The 13,553-nt window shown below is 57.1% G+C and overlaps 1 protein-coding gene across 3 annotated transcripts in view; it reads left to right on the top strand.

The window, feature by feature from the left end:
* Positions 1–13,553, top strand: part of TSPAN9 (tetraspanin 9) — a 198,057-nt gene that overhangs the window by 114,196 nt on the left and 70,308 nt on the right. For 2 of the 3 annotated variants that reach the window (XM_045554574.1, XM_045554575.1), the window contains one exon: positions 6,398–6,477. In XM_045554574.1, the coding sequence (XP_045410530.1) occupies positions 6,415–6,477 (63 nt within the window). In that variant the 5' untranslated portion in view covers positions 6,398–6,414. Of the gene's footprint in view, positions 1–6,115; positions 6,478–13,553 lie in introns of those variants that run through there. The other variant, XM_045554573.1, reaches the window with a different exon arrangement.

The raw sequence follows: 13,553 nt of genomic DNA, 5'->3' as shown, positions 1-13,553 counted from the left end.
AGGCATCCGAGCCTGGCAGTCCTTCCTCACAGAACTGGGCCCACCTAACCCACAGTTACCATGAGCTGATTCTGGGGTAGGTGGGGAGTGAGGCTGGCTTTGTTACAGTCCACCCACACCTCCCACCTGGCTTCTCATGGTCTGGAAACCACATTTCAGCACTTCTGGCTGGGGCAGGAGCACGATAGCTGGGCCGTAGCTGAGACTGTTTGCTTGGAGCTGAGCTAACTGGCCTGTCCACAGTCTGAGCAGTGTGCTCACCTGTCACAGGTGGAGGGCAGACACACAGCCAGGGTCTCTGCACAGTCATGTTTTCTCAGTAGCCAGGAGTGGCCTGTGACAAGGGCTGACCACAGCCAGGAGGCCTCTTTGCTCTTGGGCTTTGAGACATGACACTCAACATTAGAGGGTTTGTGCAAGTTCTCCAGTGACTCAGTGTTGGAGGCAGAGGTGCTACCATCCGTGCTGTCCTTGGAGCCTCTCTTAAAGGCTTGGGCCACCCAGAACGGGGAGGGCTGAAGAGTAGCATTGTCCTCTGCCTTGCTTCTGCCTCAGCCTCCTCTTTTTTCCACCTCAAATCTTTTCCAGCTCCTCCTCTGAAATGGCTCTCTGGATCCACACGTCTGTTTGTCCATCCGCCTGTCCATCTATCCATCCCTTCCAGGCTGCGAACAAAATGGTTGACCTCATGGAGTTTGCACTCTGTTACCTGCAGCTGGTGCTTCAGTTTCCTGGGCTCCCTCGTCAGGCTCAGACGCCCTCGGACAGCCTGCTTTACAGGAACAATTCCATAGATTTCTGGCCCGGGTCCCATCCTTTGGTTAATGAACTCCTTAACCAGGCTGTCAGGCTGTTCTTGAGTAGAGCTTGAGATCTAGGCACAGGGGTCTTCCTTCCCCTCCATCCTCCAGCACTGGCCGAAGACCTGCCATGTGGGGGTCACTGTGACAGGCACGGGTGGGGAGAGAGAAATGGCCAAGACATGGCCCTTCCTTCTCTCAGATGCCCAGTGGGCAGAGCAGGGGCAGGCAGGCAAACTGGCCGAGCAGGTGGGAGGAGGAGACCTCTCTCCAGAGAGGGAGGAACGCTGGCCACCCTTTATAGTATGTTCCACAATCCGTCCTCCATCTGTAAGCCCTCCCACTGAAGCCAAACCCTGTTTGTTTCTTTTCTTTACTGGTCTAAGAGACTTAAAAGGAGCCAGATAAAAACAAAAGTACCTTTAGTTCTTTTCTACCGTGACCCTTTCACTGCCATTGTTACCATCCTTTCTGAACATGGCCAAGTATGGTAACACCTAGCGTCCTAGCTGTTCAATTTCCACAGCAGAGAGGAGAGCCACCCCCACCTCTGGACGCTCCACCATCCCCTGCATAGTGAACTTGCACACAGACGTGGGAATGTGGCCCCACGAGGGACCTCTCCATCCTTCTGCACTTTGGCACCATTGGTAAATGGTTTGTTCTGCAATTAAAGCATTTTCTATACAGAGCTGAAGAAGATCTCAAATTTGGAGTTTAAAAATGGGGTGAGGTGAGTACCTCTTCCTCCTACAATGGTGGCCCATCTCACTCGTTCCTTTGGGTAGCAGGGGCCATGGCCCCCTAACATGAACCCTGGCTTTGTTGGGGAGGCTGCCTTGTTTAAGGCTTAGAGGTCCAGGATGCCTCACAAGCTGAACACGTACGTGTCAAATGCAGGAGTATTCAGCACAGGTCGAAAGGGGATCTGGGTCGGCCTGTTGGCTCTGACTGTGTGTGGGTGGGGAAAGACCAAAGGCTGAGTGCTGCTCGCTCTGCAAGCCTGCGAAATTCAGCGAGAGCCAGAGAGAGCTTGGCATTTACTCCGAAGCCCACATCTCCCCAGTCGCCAGCCAGCAGAGATGTTGCATGTTGATTTCACATATTCACTTTTCTTCCTCCCCTCTGAGAATGCTGTACTTGCTTCACTTTTTTTGTTGTTAAAAAAAAAAAAAAGGAAAGCAAAGGCAGCCTGCCTTGTTCACACACTCAGGGATCCCCTCCAGGGCAGCCGGTACCTGCCAGCTCTTCTGGGCATGGCGAGCTGAGAAGGATCAGGAGTTGGCAGGAGAGATGGCGTCTCACATCACCTTTTCTACCTGGTGGTTCCTTCTGCACCCCAGATCTAAGGTATTGGGGTGTCCACAGCAGCTGGTCTTTTCACATCTGCCTCTCCTCCACCTGCTGCCAGGCCCAGCTCCTGGAGCACCAGTGTTGCCATGGGCCTCCACTGCGTGGGAAGCTGCAGGATGCAGCCCCATTTCATGTGTTGTCATAGAGTAGCTGCCTTTGACCCCCCCACACATGCTCCCGCTTCAGGCAGGCCTGTGCCCTCACTGCCTGTACCACAGCCAGGCCTTTCTAGAGTGCTCGCCGGCTTCAGAGAGCCCTTCTCCCAGGGTCGGCCCGGGGACAGCCTGCTGCCCGTCCTGTCGTGGCCTGTGCTCTGCGCATCACTCTGTCTGGGCTCCTCTAGGCACAGTTCGAGCTGGGGTAGAGGGCTGGTCTCTTCAGCTAGACGGTGAGCCCTGTGAGGCCCATGGCCTTGTCCTACTCAGCTGTGTGTCTTCTCTGGGTCCTTGCTGAGTGTCCTGCCCGTCTTGGACAATCCTTCATGAACGGGTGGTTTGTTTGTGGTGGGAGAGGGAGGAGGAGGGATGTGTTCATTTAAACTTGCCTTCCTGAGGCTCCTCTGCCACCTTTGTGCTGAGACAGGACTAGATCACACCACATTCTCCTCGCAGCCCCTTCCTCCTCCCAGCCAGTTATCCAAGTTCGATAACTCGGTCATCTCCATGGTGACTGACCTTTGCTGAGTAGCAGTCCAGAGGTGCCACCCTTGACCACATCCTTCCCTTTTGCTCCTTACTCAGGGTCCTTTTATATAACGACCTCTCACCAGGGCATGCTATTTCAGGTTCCCTGTTGTGCTTTAAGATTCTGTTAGACTGGAAGATTCCCAAGGGCAGGAACTATGTTTAAAGTCCAAGAGAGTACAAAACATGGGCTTTGAAAGCACTCCTTTTCCGTAAATGGGACAATAACCTCTACCTATCCCTTGTAGGGTTGTCATGAGGATTGAATGAGTTGCTGCATGTGAGTCTTGGTCCCTGGGATGTGCAAAGGGCTCATGAGCTGGAGCTGCTCGTGTTCCTCTGATGATGACTAGGCTGCGCGCCCTGATGGGACTTCACCGCAGCTTTGTTAGTGGGCTGACCAGTGGGACTTCAGTGCCTTTTGACAGGTGTGATCAGGAGGGAGCAGAAGTGTTACACTGGACAGCTCCTTACTCTGCTCTTACCTGCCAGTCGTCTTCCCTCCCACCCCCAGCCCTCCCCCAGGCCCTCAAACTTCTGAGGACGTGGTCGGGGCACAGATGCATTTGTAATCAGAAATGAAGGTGGGAGGATCCAGGGATAATGGGGAGACTGTTCTGACTGGACGAGGTGTGAGTTGGGGAGAGGAGAGAGATGAAAAAAGGTTAGAAAGTGGAGGGGGCCAGTCTGGAAGGGCCCTCAGTGACACCCAGTCCCCACCTGAGACGAGCAGTAACAGCACCTCTGGTTTGTTCAGTCTTAGGTCCTCAGACTGTCCTCGCATCTCCCGGCTCACTTCGCGCTCACAGCACTTCAGGGGCGGTGGGGGGCTCTCCTATCGCCATGTTAACGAGGAGCGGCAGGGCTCAGACAGGCACACTGCCTTGCTCTCCTCACACAGCTCAAAGAGCTCAGAGTGAAAAACAGGCCCCGACTCCCAGGCGACTGGTAGAGCATCTCTCCCTGCGTCAGAGAAGTAATGTTGTGAGAACGAAGTGGCTGCCGTGGGCCCTCAGGAGCGGCCAGGTGAGGCTGCAGAGGACAAAAGGCATTAGCCGTGGCAGTTGGGCAGCCCTGGTGTTCCGTCAGGAACAAGCTGGACATTTGCCCCTTCCTCTGTGGATAGTGTCCACGGGACCTTACCGCACTGAACCCGGAGAGGGCCAGTTGCCGATGGCTGCGATACACGCTAGGTTTTATTGCCGGGCTCCCCATCTGAGTTGGGAGGGGGCTCAGAACAGTAAAACCACTGCAGGTTCCTTTACAGAAGCCACGCTCAGAATCTGAGAGCTGTCCCCTCTAGGATGCAGGCCTGCTGGGGAGCTGGTGAGGGCGGACCCCTGCCAGCACAGGGTCACCGCAGCAGCTCTGTGATGAGGGTATTGAAGTCCTCTGGTTGGAGTTAATGTCCCCCTTCCCCCACAGCCATGCCAATTGTGGTAGCTCTGTCCTGCTTGCCTGCATGGCCTTGTGATTAATGTCCTCTTGTCTTCCTGACTAGATTATGGGTGCCTGAAGGCCAGAGAGCCCCACATCTCATATCTGTTTCCTCAAGGGCCAGGCCGCGTGCTCAGCACACAGGACACAGCATCAGTGTGGAATAACTGCCTGATGAGATCCAGGGAGGACTTTATACACCCACAGCCCCACTAGGATAGGAATTCTATCCAGCCATCCCTCTCGAGCGCCACCCAGAGGCCAAGGCCCACGTTAGGTGCTGGGGTTACAGAGCCTGGTAAAACTTGTGTCCTGTCCTCCTTCAACACTCTCTTGCTGAGCGATAGGGAGGGCAGCAGAAAAGAGAGGTGGGCTCCCTGCCCCGCAAGTCTAGAGACTAGAGTCCTCCTCATTTGCCCCGGGTCGGCAATGCAGACTTCTACACAAGCCTAGGAGAGGCTGCCCAATTGCGGCGTTTCACGGTAGGATGAAGGGCTGCTTCTGGCTGTTCCCAAGCCCTAGCAAGAGCATTCCTCCTGCCGTTTCTCCGACTAGCCCCTTTCATGCGCTCCTCACGGGAGAGACCCAGCCAAGAGCACTCCCGCATCACTTTTTGGCATAGGCAGGATGGGGAGGGTCAAGGCAAGACTCCACTTCGTCCACCTGCCCCTGTCAGCCAGACCAGGGTCCCAGCCAGCGCGGCGTCCCACCCGGGAGCGCGGGGGCAGGGGTTCGCGCAGCTGCAGGAGCCTCGCGAAGCCGCGTGAGCGCGCGCGCGCGTGCGCGCGGGGAGGGTGGCGCGCTCCCCGCCGAGGCCCCAGCGCTTTCCCACACCTCGCGCCTCCCTGCGGTCCCTTCCCCTGCGCGCCATAGCCCGGCCCACGTGTGCAAAGGCGTGGGGGGTGTGTGTAGGGAGATATAGTCGGGAGACCGGTGCCCCGGGCTGGACAGGCCCCCGTGTGCATAGGGGGCGGCGGCCAGCTCGACAGTGGCCGCTGTCCTGTGCCCCTCCAGGCTTCTCCCTAGACCTTTCCTCTGGCTTCTTGGGTCGTTGGTACCTCCAGCCATCCCTCTCCTCTCGTCGCCCTCTTTCTCCGGTAAAGAGACCAGTGCTTTCCGATGAAGGTTCTGGTTCACCCCCAGCCACAGAGCCCTTGACATTTAGCGAGGGTTCGCGGCGCACTGGTATAGGCACACAGCAGAACGCTAATCCTATTAAAGATATGGTGTCATTGGGGAGGGGGAGGCTCCCCAGCGGGGCCGGCAGGCCTCGCGCCCATTGGTGGAAGGCGCGGCAGGGGGCGGGGCCGAGGGCCGGGGGAGGGGGCTCCAGGCGATTTCGGAGTCGCGAGTCCGGGCCGGGATTGCACAGGGAAAGCCCAGCGGTTGCAGCTGCGGCGGATCCTCTGCACCGCCGCCGGGGCAGCTCAGGGCCGCTGCAGCTCCGCCAAGTCGCGGGGGAGGAGGCGGAGCGCCGGCAAAGTGGTCGGCCGCGCTGGGCTGGCTCTGAGAGGTGTGCCCTGGGAGCCTGGTCCCGAGCCCTTCTGCTTCGCGCGGAGCGGCCGGTGCGGCCGGGAGGCGAGCTGCGCCCTGGAAGGGGAAGTCAGACAGCAGCCTCTCCGCAGACGCTAAGTTGCGCGAGCTAGCCGGTGCCCGGACAGCGACAGCGACCGGGCGCGCGGAGCCTCCGGGCCAGCCGGCCAGCCCGGGCGCAGTCCGGGAGGCGGCGGCCGCGGAGCGCGGGTTCGCCGCCAGCGCGCCGGGGACAGGGGCGTGCGAGGCGCCGCCGGCCCCCTGCAGCCCGCGCCCCCGCCCCACTCCGGGAGCGATGCCCCCCGCCCCTCGCGCCCCCCGGGAACGACGCGAGCATGGAGAAGTCGAGTAGCGAGGATTCTTCGATCCACCGGAGTCCATCTTTGGACAGCAAGGACTCGGACTTTGCCAAGCCGTCCACCTCGGGCCGCCCTTTCGGCCGCGGCTTCACGGCCGGCGCCTTCTACGGCACCGCGGGCTCCCGGGGCCAGAGCCGCGCCGAGGCGGGCGTTAAGACCGACAAGTACAATGCACCCAAAGGCAGCAAGTACGTGGTGTTTTACCTGGACCTGTCCTTTGTGTTCCTCCTAGAATTTAAGAAGTGCAACATGGCCAGGGGCTGCCTCTGCTGCTTGAAGTACATGATGTTCCTCTTCAATTTGATATTCTGGGTAAGTCCTTCCGTTTATCTCTCCCTTTGCCCTCCTCTCCTCTTTGCTTACCACAGCGTGAATATCGTCCGTCTCTTCGGTGCTGCATTGCTCCGCTCTCTGCACAACGGTAAGTGTGGTTTTTTTTTATCGCTCCCCCCCCACCCCTCTTTCATGCATTTTTCTCTTCCTTCCTCCCTCTCCTTGGTGGCTGAATGGGGGCTTCAACTCGCCTGTCTTCCAGGAGACTTGCTCTGCTCCTAGGAGGCTGACAAAGTTTGCACCACCTCCTTCCTCTATGAAAAAATCCATGCTGAGAGTGCCTCGGATGGGCAACCTGCAGCAATGGGTGTGGGGTCAGGATTTTTAACAGCTGTGACCCTGAGTTGGTGATAGGCACAAGTGAGGATGGTTTTCTGAGTTTCTTCTTGTAATCCTCCTGAATGCACAAGATTACAATCTGCAGCATTTTATGGGAGTGGGATGGAGCTGGGGGGATGGGGAGTAGAGGCCACATCTTCCCACTCCTTTCAGTGACTCCCAGGAAAAGGAGGAGCAGCCCCTGTCCCACGCTGATGGACTCACTTGCTAGCCCTCAGACATGCCCCCGCATGGGGGCTTGTGTGGGAAAGGAGGGGAGTGGGGGATGCTGCCATCGGGTGGCTGGCTGCTGCTTTTGAGGGATTGCAGTGGGCTGGTCAGGGAGCTGGCCGGCCATGTGCTTCCAGGCTCTGGGAGCCCCAGTGACTGGAAGGGAAAAAGGGAGACAATCAGGTGCCCCTATCCTTGGTAAACGATTATTTTGTAGAGAAGGTATCAGGGGGTAGAGCAGCTTGGAATTGCTGTCTGTCCTGTGTGTGATTCTGGAGGTGGTGTGTGTGCATACACATACGTGTGCATAAGAAATACTAGTTAACTAGGCAAATTGGAAAACTTCTTAAATTCATTTATGATTATTCCTTCATCCTAACTGCCGCCTCTGCCTGCCTTCACCCGAGCAGGGACATAGCACAGATGTTTGGCTCTGTCCCAGGGTCTGTCCTGCCCGAGGGAGGCCATCAGCTGCCTGTGGTCTAGGAGGAGCAATGAGGACAGGAGAACGTCATTCAAAGTGAAGTTGGGTAGAGGCAGTTGGTTTTTGGTGTTCAACTTTCGTGTGGAGTAACCCACTTTAGCTGAAAAACTTTTTTAGGGGTGTGTGTGTGGAGGGGGCGACTTTTCCCACAGAAGGGCAAGCTCAGGGCCGAGAGGGAAAGAGACTGGGTTCTAGTCTTGGTTCTGCATTAGTGTCTGTGACCTTGGGCAAAGCACTTTGTCCTTTAAGGACTTGGGCTTCCTTTCCAGTCCGACGTGTGTGTGTGTGTGTGTGTGTGTGTGTGTGTGTGTGTGTGTGTGTGTGTGAGAGAGAGATGGTCTCCCTCACTGTTCTCACTTTATTAGTATGCGACATCCCGAGTGGGGTGGTAGGCACCGGAGTGCGTCTCATCTTCTCGCCAGGGAGGGAAGCCCCCTGCCCCACCTGGGACTCCGCCTCTTTTCCAAGGAGACTGATCTGAGATTACTTCATCTCCATAGGCTAGGGTCATCCAGGATGTTAGCTGTCATGTGGTTAGGGTTTTGTGGAAGTTGGGGCAGATACTCTCATTCTGTTTTCTGGTGGCGAGCACCACGGGAATGTCACGAATGACTGTGTAGCTGCCGTGTGGACACGTGCCTCCTGGTTCTTTGACTCATTTGCCAGCATCTGTGCCAGCCACGTACTGGTGTGCATTTCTTGGGAGCCTTTGGATTCACACGAGAGCTCCTTCTCGTTCCTTTTTCATAGTCGCCAGCTGCCTTTCTGTTTTGCCCCACCTAGCGTGTATTAACGCGCACTCGGAAGACCCTCTGGGGAAGTCGGTGCCTTGGCCGGTGAGCCCCAGGCGCGGGCTCCCTCCTCCCCGCCCCCACCCCGCCACCTGCTGGCCGGAGTCGGTATAACTGCTCGTGGTGCCTTTCTCCTCCAGGATGGGCCCAGCGCGGTTTGCTGCCTTCTCACACGCCGGCATAGTGGTCTGTGCCCTGCACACAGTAGGCACTCATTGTATGTTTGTGAGCGAATGAATGGAGGTCCAGAGCTGTAAATCACAAGATGTTACCATGTGGAAGGCGTTCCCAAGTTCCGCTTGATGGGGAAGAGAAGTTAGATGTCAAACTTGGCCCTGATTATGGCTCCCCTAGCGCCCTACCTGTGGGGGCACAAGTGACTCTTTCCATCTTCCCTTAAAAGCTGGGCAGAGGTTATGGCCCACGGTGAGAGAACTTGCTGCCTTTTCCTGGTCGGAAGGTGCCAACTGCACCTTCTTACCAGGCAAGGAGTTGCTCTCTCCTCGTCTCTGACTTTTCCGGTTACCAGATGTTTTCCCCATGACAGGCTATGAGCTGGGAGAAATTGAGTCTCAAAGACCCAGGTCTTTCATGCTAGTAGCATATGAGATGAGGAGATAAGACATAGACCTTGAGGAAGATGGCGAATTCAACAGAAGAGGAAGAGGTGCTTGTGTGTGTAAGGTGTTTGCCACTGTGTTTTTGAGAGGTGGAGGAGCAGGTGTAGTAGGGTGTTAGCCAGGATTTGGGGGTGGTGGGTCACCGTGCTCCACCCAGATGAAGACCACCTGCAAGCAGGTGCTTGACCTGATGTGGGGGAGGGAGCAGGGGAAGGAGCAAAGGAGAAGAGAAAACCTCCAAGGTGGGTGGGGTGTCGATGGGGGGCAGCCCCTGGGAGGCCTCTGCTGCTGCCCGGTGCAGGGGGGTATGCAGCGCTGATCATGCCCAGCCCTCTGGGACTGGGAGCAGTGGTTAGGAATTATGTAGCCATCACTTGTGCTAGTCTTACGGTTCCGATCCCCAAAGGAGACTTTTCTGAAACATTAGAATTGCACCTGAGCCTGCAGTCAATAGATAGAGCTCTTCCCATAGATCCCCGAGCCTATCCGGTAGTCCTCCAAACCCACCGCTGCTGCCACACCCCCTGCCTCCTCTGAGCCCGTTGGAGGATTCCCAGTGCGGAGGAGAGGTGCAGCTGTCCTACGCTGCAGCCCTTCACAGGCGTGTGAGGGCCTGGTTCCTGGCCACTGGGTGGAGCTTCTAGGGTGCTGGTATTGGTGAGAGCCTGGGTGACGTCACCGAGGGCAGGATGGGAGGCAGAGCCCTGTGCAGGCACTCCTCCTCCTTACTAAGGAAAGGGCAGGTGCCTTACAGGCTGCTGCACGCCTACCTGCTGCTGGGGGTCCAGGTCTGGTCCTGGCACCGCACACAGCTTCAGCCAGGCAGTGCTGGCCGTGTTGGCACCCCAGTGCACTGTGGGAGTTTGGAGCCCCCAGGAGGGCAACATTTCTGGGGGCTGTAGATGGTGAGGATAGAGAAGGGGGAGTCAGTGGTCACTCCTGACTGAGTCCCACCTCTTCTTTGTCCCTGGCATCCCCATCCCCCATCCTGAACTCTGGCTTCTCAGGGGGACAGGGAATAGGAGACCTGAGCAGGGACAGAAGTTTCCCCTCACTAAGGTCCTGTCCACCCGTAAGCACACCAATCCCAGGGCATTTCTCTGAGCAGTGGAACCATCTGGGGCATTTCTCAGTTAGCCCCATCTCTGGGTCCTCATTGGCGGTCTGGTAGAATACTCTAGATAGAATACTCAGGATCTAAGCCCCTCCAAGAAGGCACAGGAGGCTTAGGCTTTAAACTCTAGTAGAGGAGAGAGAGCATATTGGGGTGGGCTGGAAGGGGGGCCTCGGAGTGCTGGGGGGTGTGTCCCCTTCTCGGGACAAGGAGTCGTGATCCCAGCCCAGCTCTTCCTTACCCAAATCAAGTTCTGTCTGCTGTGGAGGGGTGAGGGTGGGGCCAGGGCTACTGGCATAACTGCCACTAAGGATAATGGTCACTTTTCATGCCTGCCAGCAGAGCTGTCCCATCACTTTAAATCATGGCTGGCAGAGCAGTGACATTCTGGCCCATAGGAAAGCCCATTCCTTGTGGATGGCTTCCTTAATGAAGGCTAATTAGCAGAAGAGACAGTGTCAGTGAGCCTGCTGGGGCAGGGGAAAGGTTGGTGTGGGTGGCGCCGGGCAGGGTGTGGACGGGGCTCTGATTAAGCTCCCTTAAGTGGGGTCAGGCCCCTGCCAGGCTGCTCCCTGCCTTTGGGTGCAGGCAGCGTGGTCAGGGCTCTCCAGCTGCCAGTGGCACATGTTCAGGACCGGCTTGGCCACCTCTCAAGTGCCTCTGTGGGCTCCAGACTGGGGTCTGTGCACGGTCAGTGTCGGGTGGCCTGGAGTCTCATCAGGAGTCTGTGGGGTCTCTTCTGTCTGGAAAGTGTGTGAGTGGGCTCGGGGGGCCCAGCAGGGAGCTTGGCTTCCGGCCCGGCCTTTCCAGCAGAGGAGACTCAGGCCGACCCGGGCAGCAGAGGCATTGAGGGCCTTCCCAAGGTGCTCAGGGCCGAGGGATTCAGGCTGTCTCCCCAGGGTGCTGCGTCAAGTAGGTCTTGAGGGAGGGTCAGACATGGCTCTGCGTGGGGGCAGAGGGACAGATGAAGGGCCTGGCAGATGCCCGGAGACCCCTGGAACATGGCCATGAGGGAATGCCAGCTCTGTGTTCACTTCCTTTCCACAGCATTAAAAATTAAACTTCCTTTTCTTAATATCTATTTTTAAATCATGTCAGAGCTAGCACTGGTGTCAGTCAGGAGGGAGTGGGGAGGAGGCGGGTAGAGAAGAGAAAGCCCCAGCCGAATCAGGGTGTGCAGCTCTCGCCAGCGTGAGCAAAGGGCCACTGGGCCCCCGTGCTGGCCCTCCCTGGCCCTTGGCCTCCCCTGCTTCTACCTCTGTGTGCCTGGCCGCCCTTGGCTGAACTTGGTGGCAGGCTCTGTGGCCCTAGGCCTTCTGTGGCTCACCAGGCTGTTGGGTTCCCAGTCGAGTCCATTCACTCACGCCGCAACTATTTACTGAATGCCCGCTCTGCGCACTCGGGCCTCCAGTTGGTGAGAGCAGGGGCTGACTGGGCTCACACAGGGCAGATCAGTTTTCTCGTGCCAGGAAGTCGTGGAATGGGAGGTCATCTGGCTCGCCCAGTGCTGGGCATTTGAGTGCAGGGCTGCCAAGGGAGGGTGAGGGGGGCACCTCCTGCTTCCCCGTGCTCTAGGGTGGGGCAGCTGCAGGCCTGGCCCCAGCACCCTGGTGGCCTGACTTCACTTGTCCTTGCCTCTGCCCGGCCCCTGCATGGTTGCTGTCTCTGAAGTGTTGGCTCCCATAAGAAAGAGAGCGGAGAAAAAAGCCTTAGTTTTTTTTTTTTTTTTCTTAGTTTGAAAAAAGGAATTAGTGACTCGTGGCTTTTCTGGGTCTTCTATTTAAGGGCTGGTGAACGGAGGCCTGTGGCCGGTGTGTACTGGGAGCATTTATTGGAACCCCTGCCCTCCAGCTGCTCAGAGTTCCATGGAGAAGTCAGACACATGAGCAGATAGTTGCAGTTCTGAGCAGGGCTGCTTGATAGAGCTCCTTCACAGTAGAGACAAGATGTGGAGATAGCAGAGTAGGGCAAGTGACACCTGGATTTTGAAGGGTGAATAGGAGTTTGCTGGTTAGATGAGACGGGGGTCCAGGTGAGGGAGAAGGGGGGAGATAGTGAGCAGGTTGATCCAGAGCCTACGTGCAGGGAGAGCCGGCAGCCTAGGGGGATGGAGCCTCTCGCATCCGTGAAATATGTTGAACAGAGTGGCTTGCGGGACTGGCGGGTTTGGAATGGGTTCTGAGGTGGAGGTGACGCTGGCCTGCAGGAAAGTGTCACCAGCACCTGCAGATGCTTCCAGTGGGTCTCCAGGGCTCCTAGGAAAGGGCTGTTCCATTTTTCTGGTGGTGACTGCCGTGGCAGGTCTTGCTGTGTCACTCGGGCTCAAGCTGTTGCTGTAGGTAATCCAGCTTTAGCGATGCCCCTGTTTTCTCCCACTTTCCGGCCTCTCCCTTCCAGCTGCGATGTGCCTGCTTATCTAGTTCAGTTAGGAAGCTTTGAAGCTGGGCTAAACCCGTGGGGCAGAGTTAAGTCTTCTGAGCCAGCTTTGTCTCTGCTCACATTTGAAAGCTAATCTGCCTGCAGAAGTGGTGGGGGGTGGGGTCTGATCCTGGCAGGGACTGTAAAAATGGCACACGGTCTGGCAGGGGGGCAGATCCACAGCTGTGGGGAGCGGCATAAGGTTGAGATCTGGCTTCAGACCCTGGCTCTGTCTAACCGGCCATGGGACTTCAGGGGAGATCCGAAATCTCTTCTAACCTAGCGAGTCCCTGGTTCCATCCAGATGGGGTCTTCTCTTCCCCTGGGCCCCAGTAAGCTTTGAAGGCTCCCAGGAGAACTGGAGAAGCCCTTGGGTTGGGGAGGCTGCAGAGTTTCAAATCTCTTGCCTTACATTGGTCTGCTTACTGCACAGTACCATGCACGGAGGCTCGTTCCAGTGGCAGGGGGCAGGTGGCATGGGTGACTGGCCAAGGAGAAGAGAGACAGGGCTCTGCCTTCAGAGGACTTCCTGTCTGCTCCAGGGTTCTTCACTAGGGTGTACATTCAAATTCCCTAGCCCTTCACCCCCAGTGTACTGGGCGGAGGTCTCCAGCAATGAAGCCTGTGTTTTGAAGGTAGTCTTTAACCTCTTGGCATCTGGGTTTCCTCATCTATGACCATAGCAGCTCTCTTGTAGGGCTGCGATGAAGCCCACTTGTGTAGGTAGACTGCTTAGCAGGGTGCCTCGTGTGCTGGGCTCTGTGCACAGTAGCTGCGGTTATATTACTGCAGCTCCCACAGTGAGAGCGTATGAACAGGAAGGTAGGTGTCCAGGGCCTGGAGCACGGATGCTGGGATGACAATGCCAGGCAGGCGTTGGAGCCTTGGACAGAGCCCCAGCTGTGTCTCAGGGTGAGGATAGTTCTCAATGTCTTCTGGCCTTCTGGGTATATGGGAGAAATGCGGGGAGCAGGGAGGGCCGGGGAGATGTGTTAGAATGGAGGGTGCAGGTGGAAGGCAATGAGGCAGGGGTGCACTCTGACCCCAGGGCCTGCAGCTGCACCTCACGCTCTATACTT

The sequence above is a fragment of the Lemur catta genome, chromosome 6 (assembly GCF_020740605.2).
Source record: "Lemur catta isolate mLemCat1 chromosome 6, mLemCat1.pri, whole genome shotgun sequence".
Classification (NCBI taxonomy): Eukaryota; Metazoa; Chordata; class Mammalia; order Primates; family Lemuridae; genus Lemur; species Lemur catta.
This window is presented reverse-complemented; position numbering and strand designations above follow the sequence as displayed.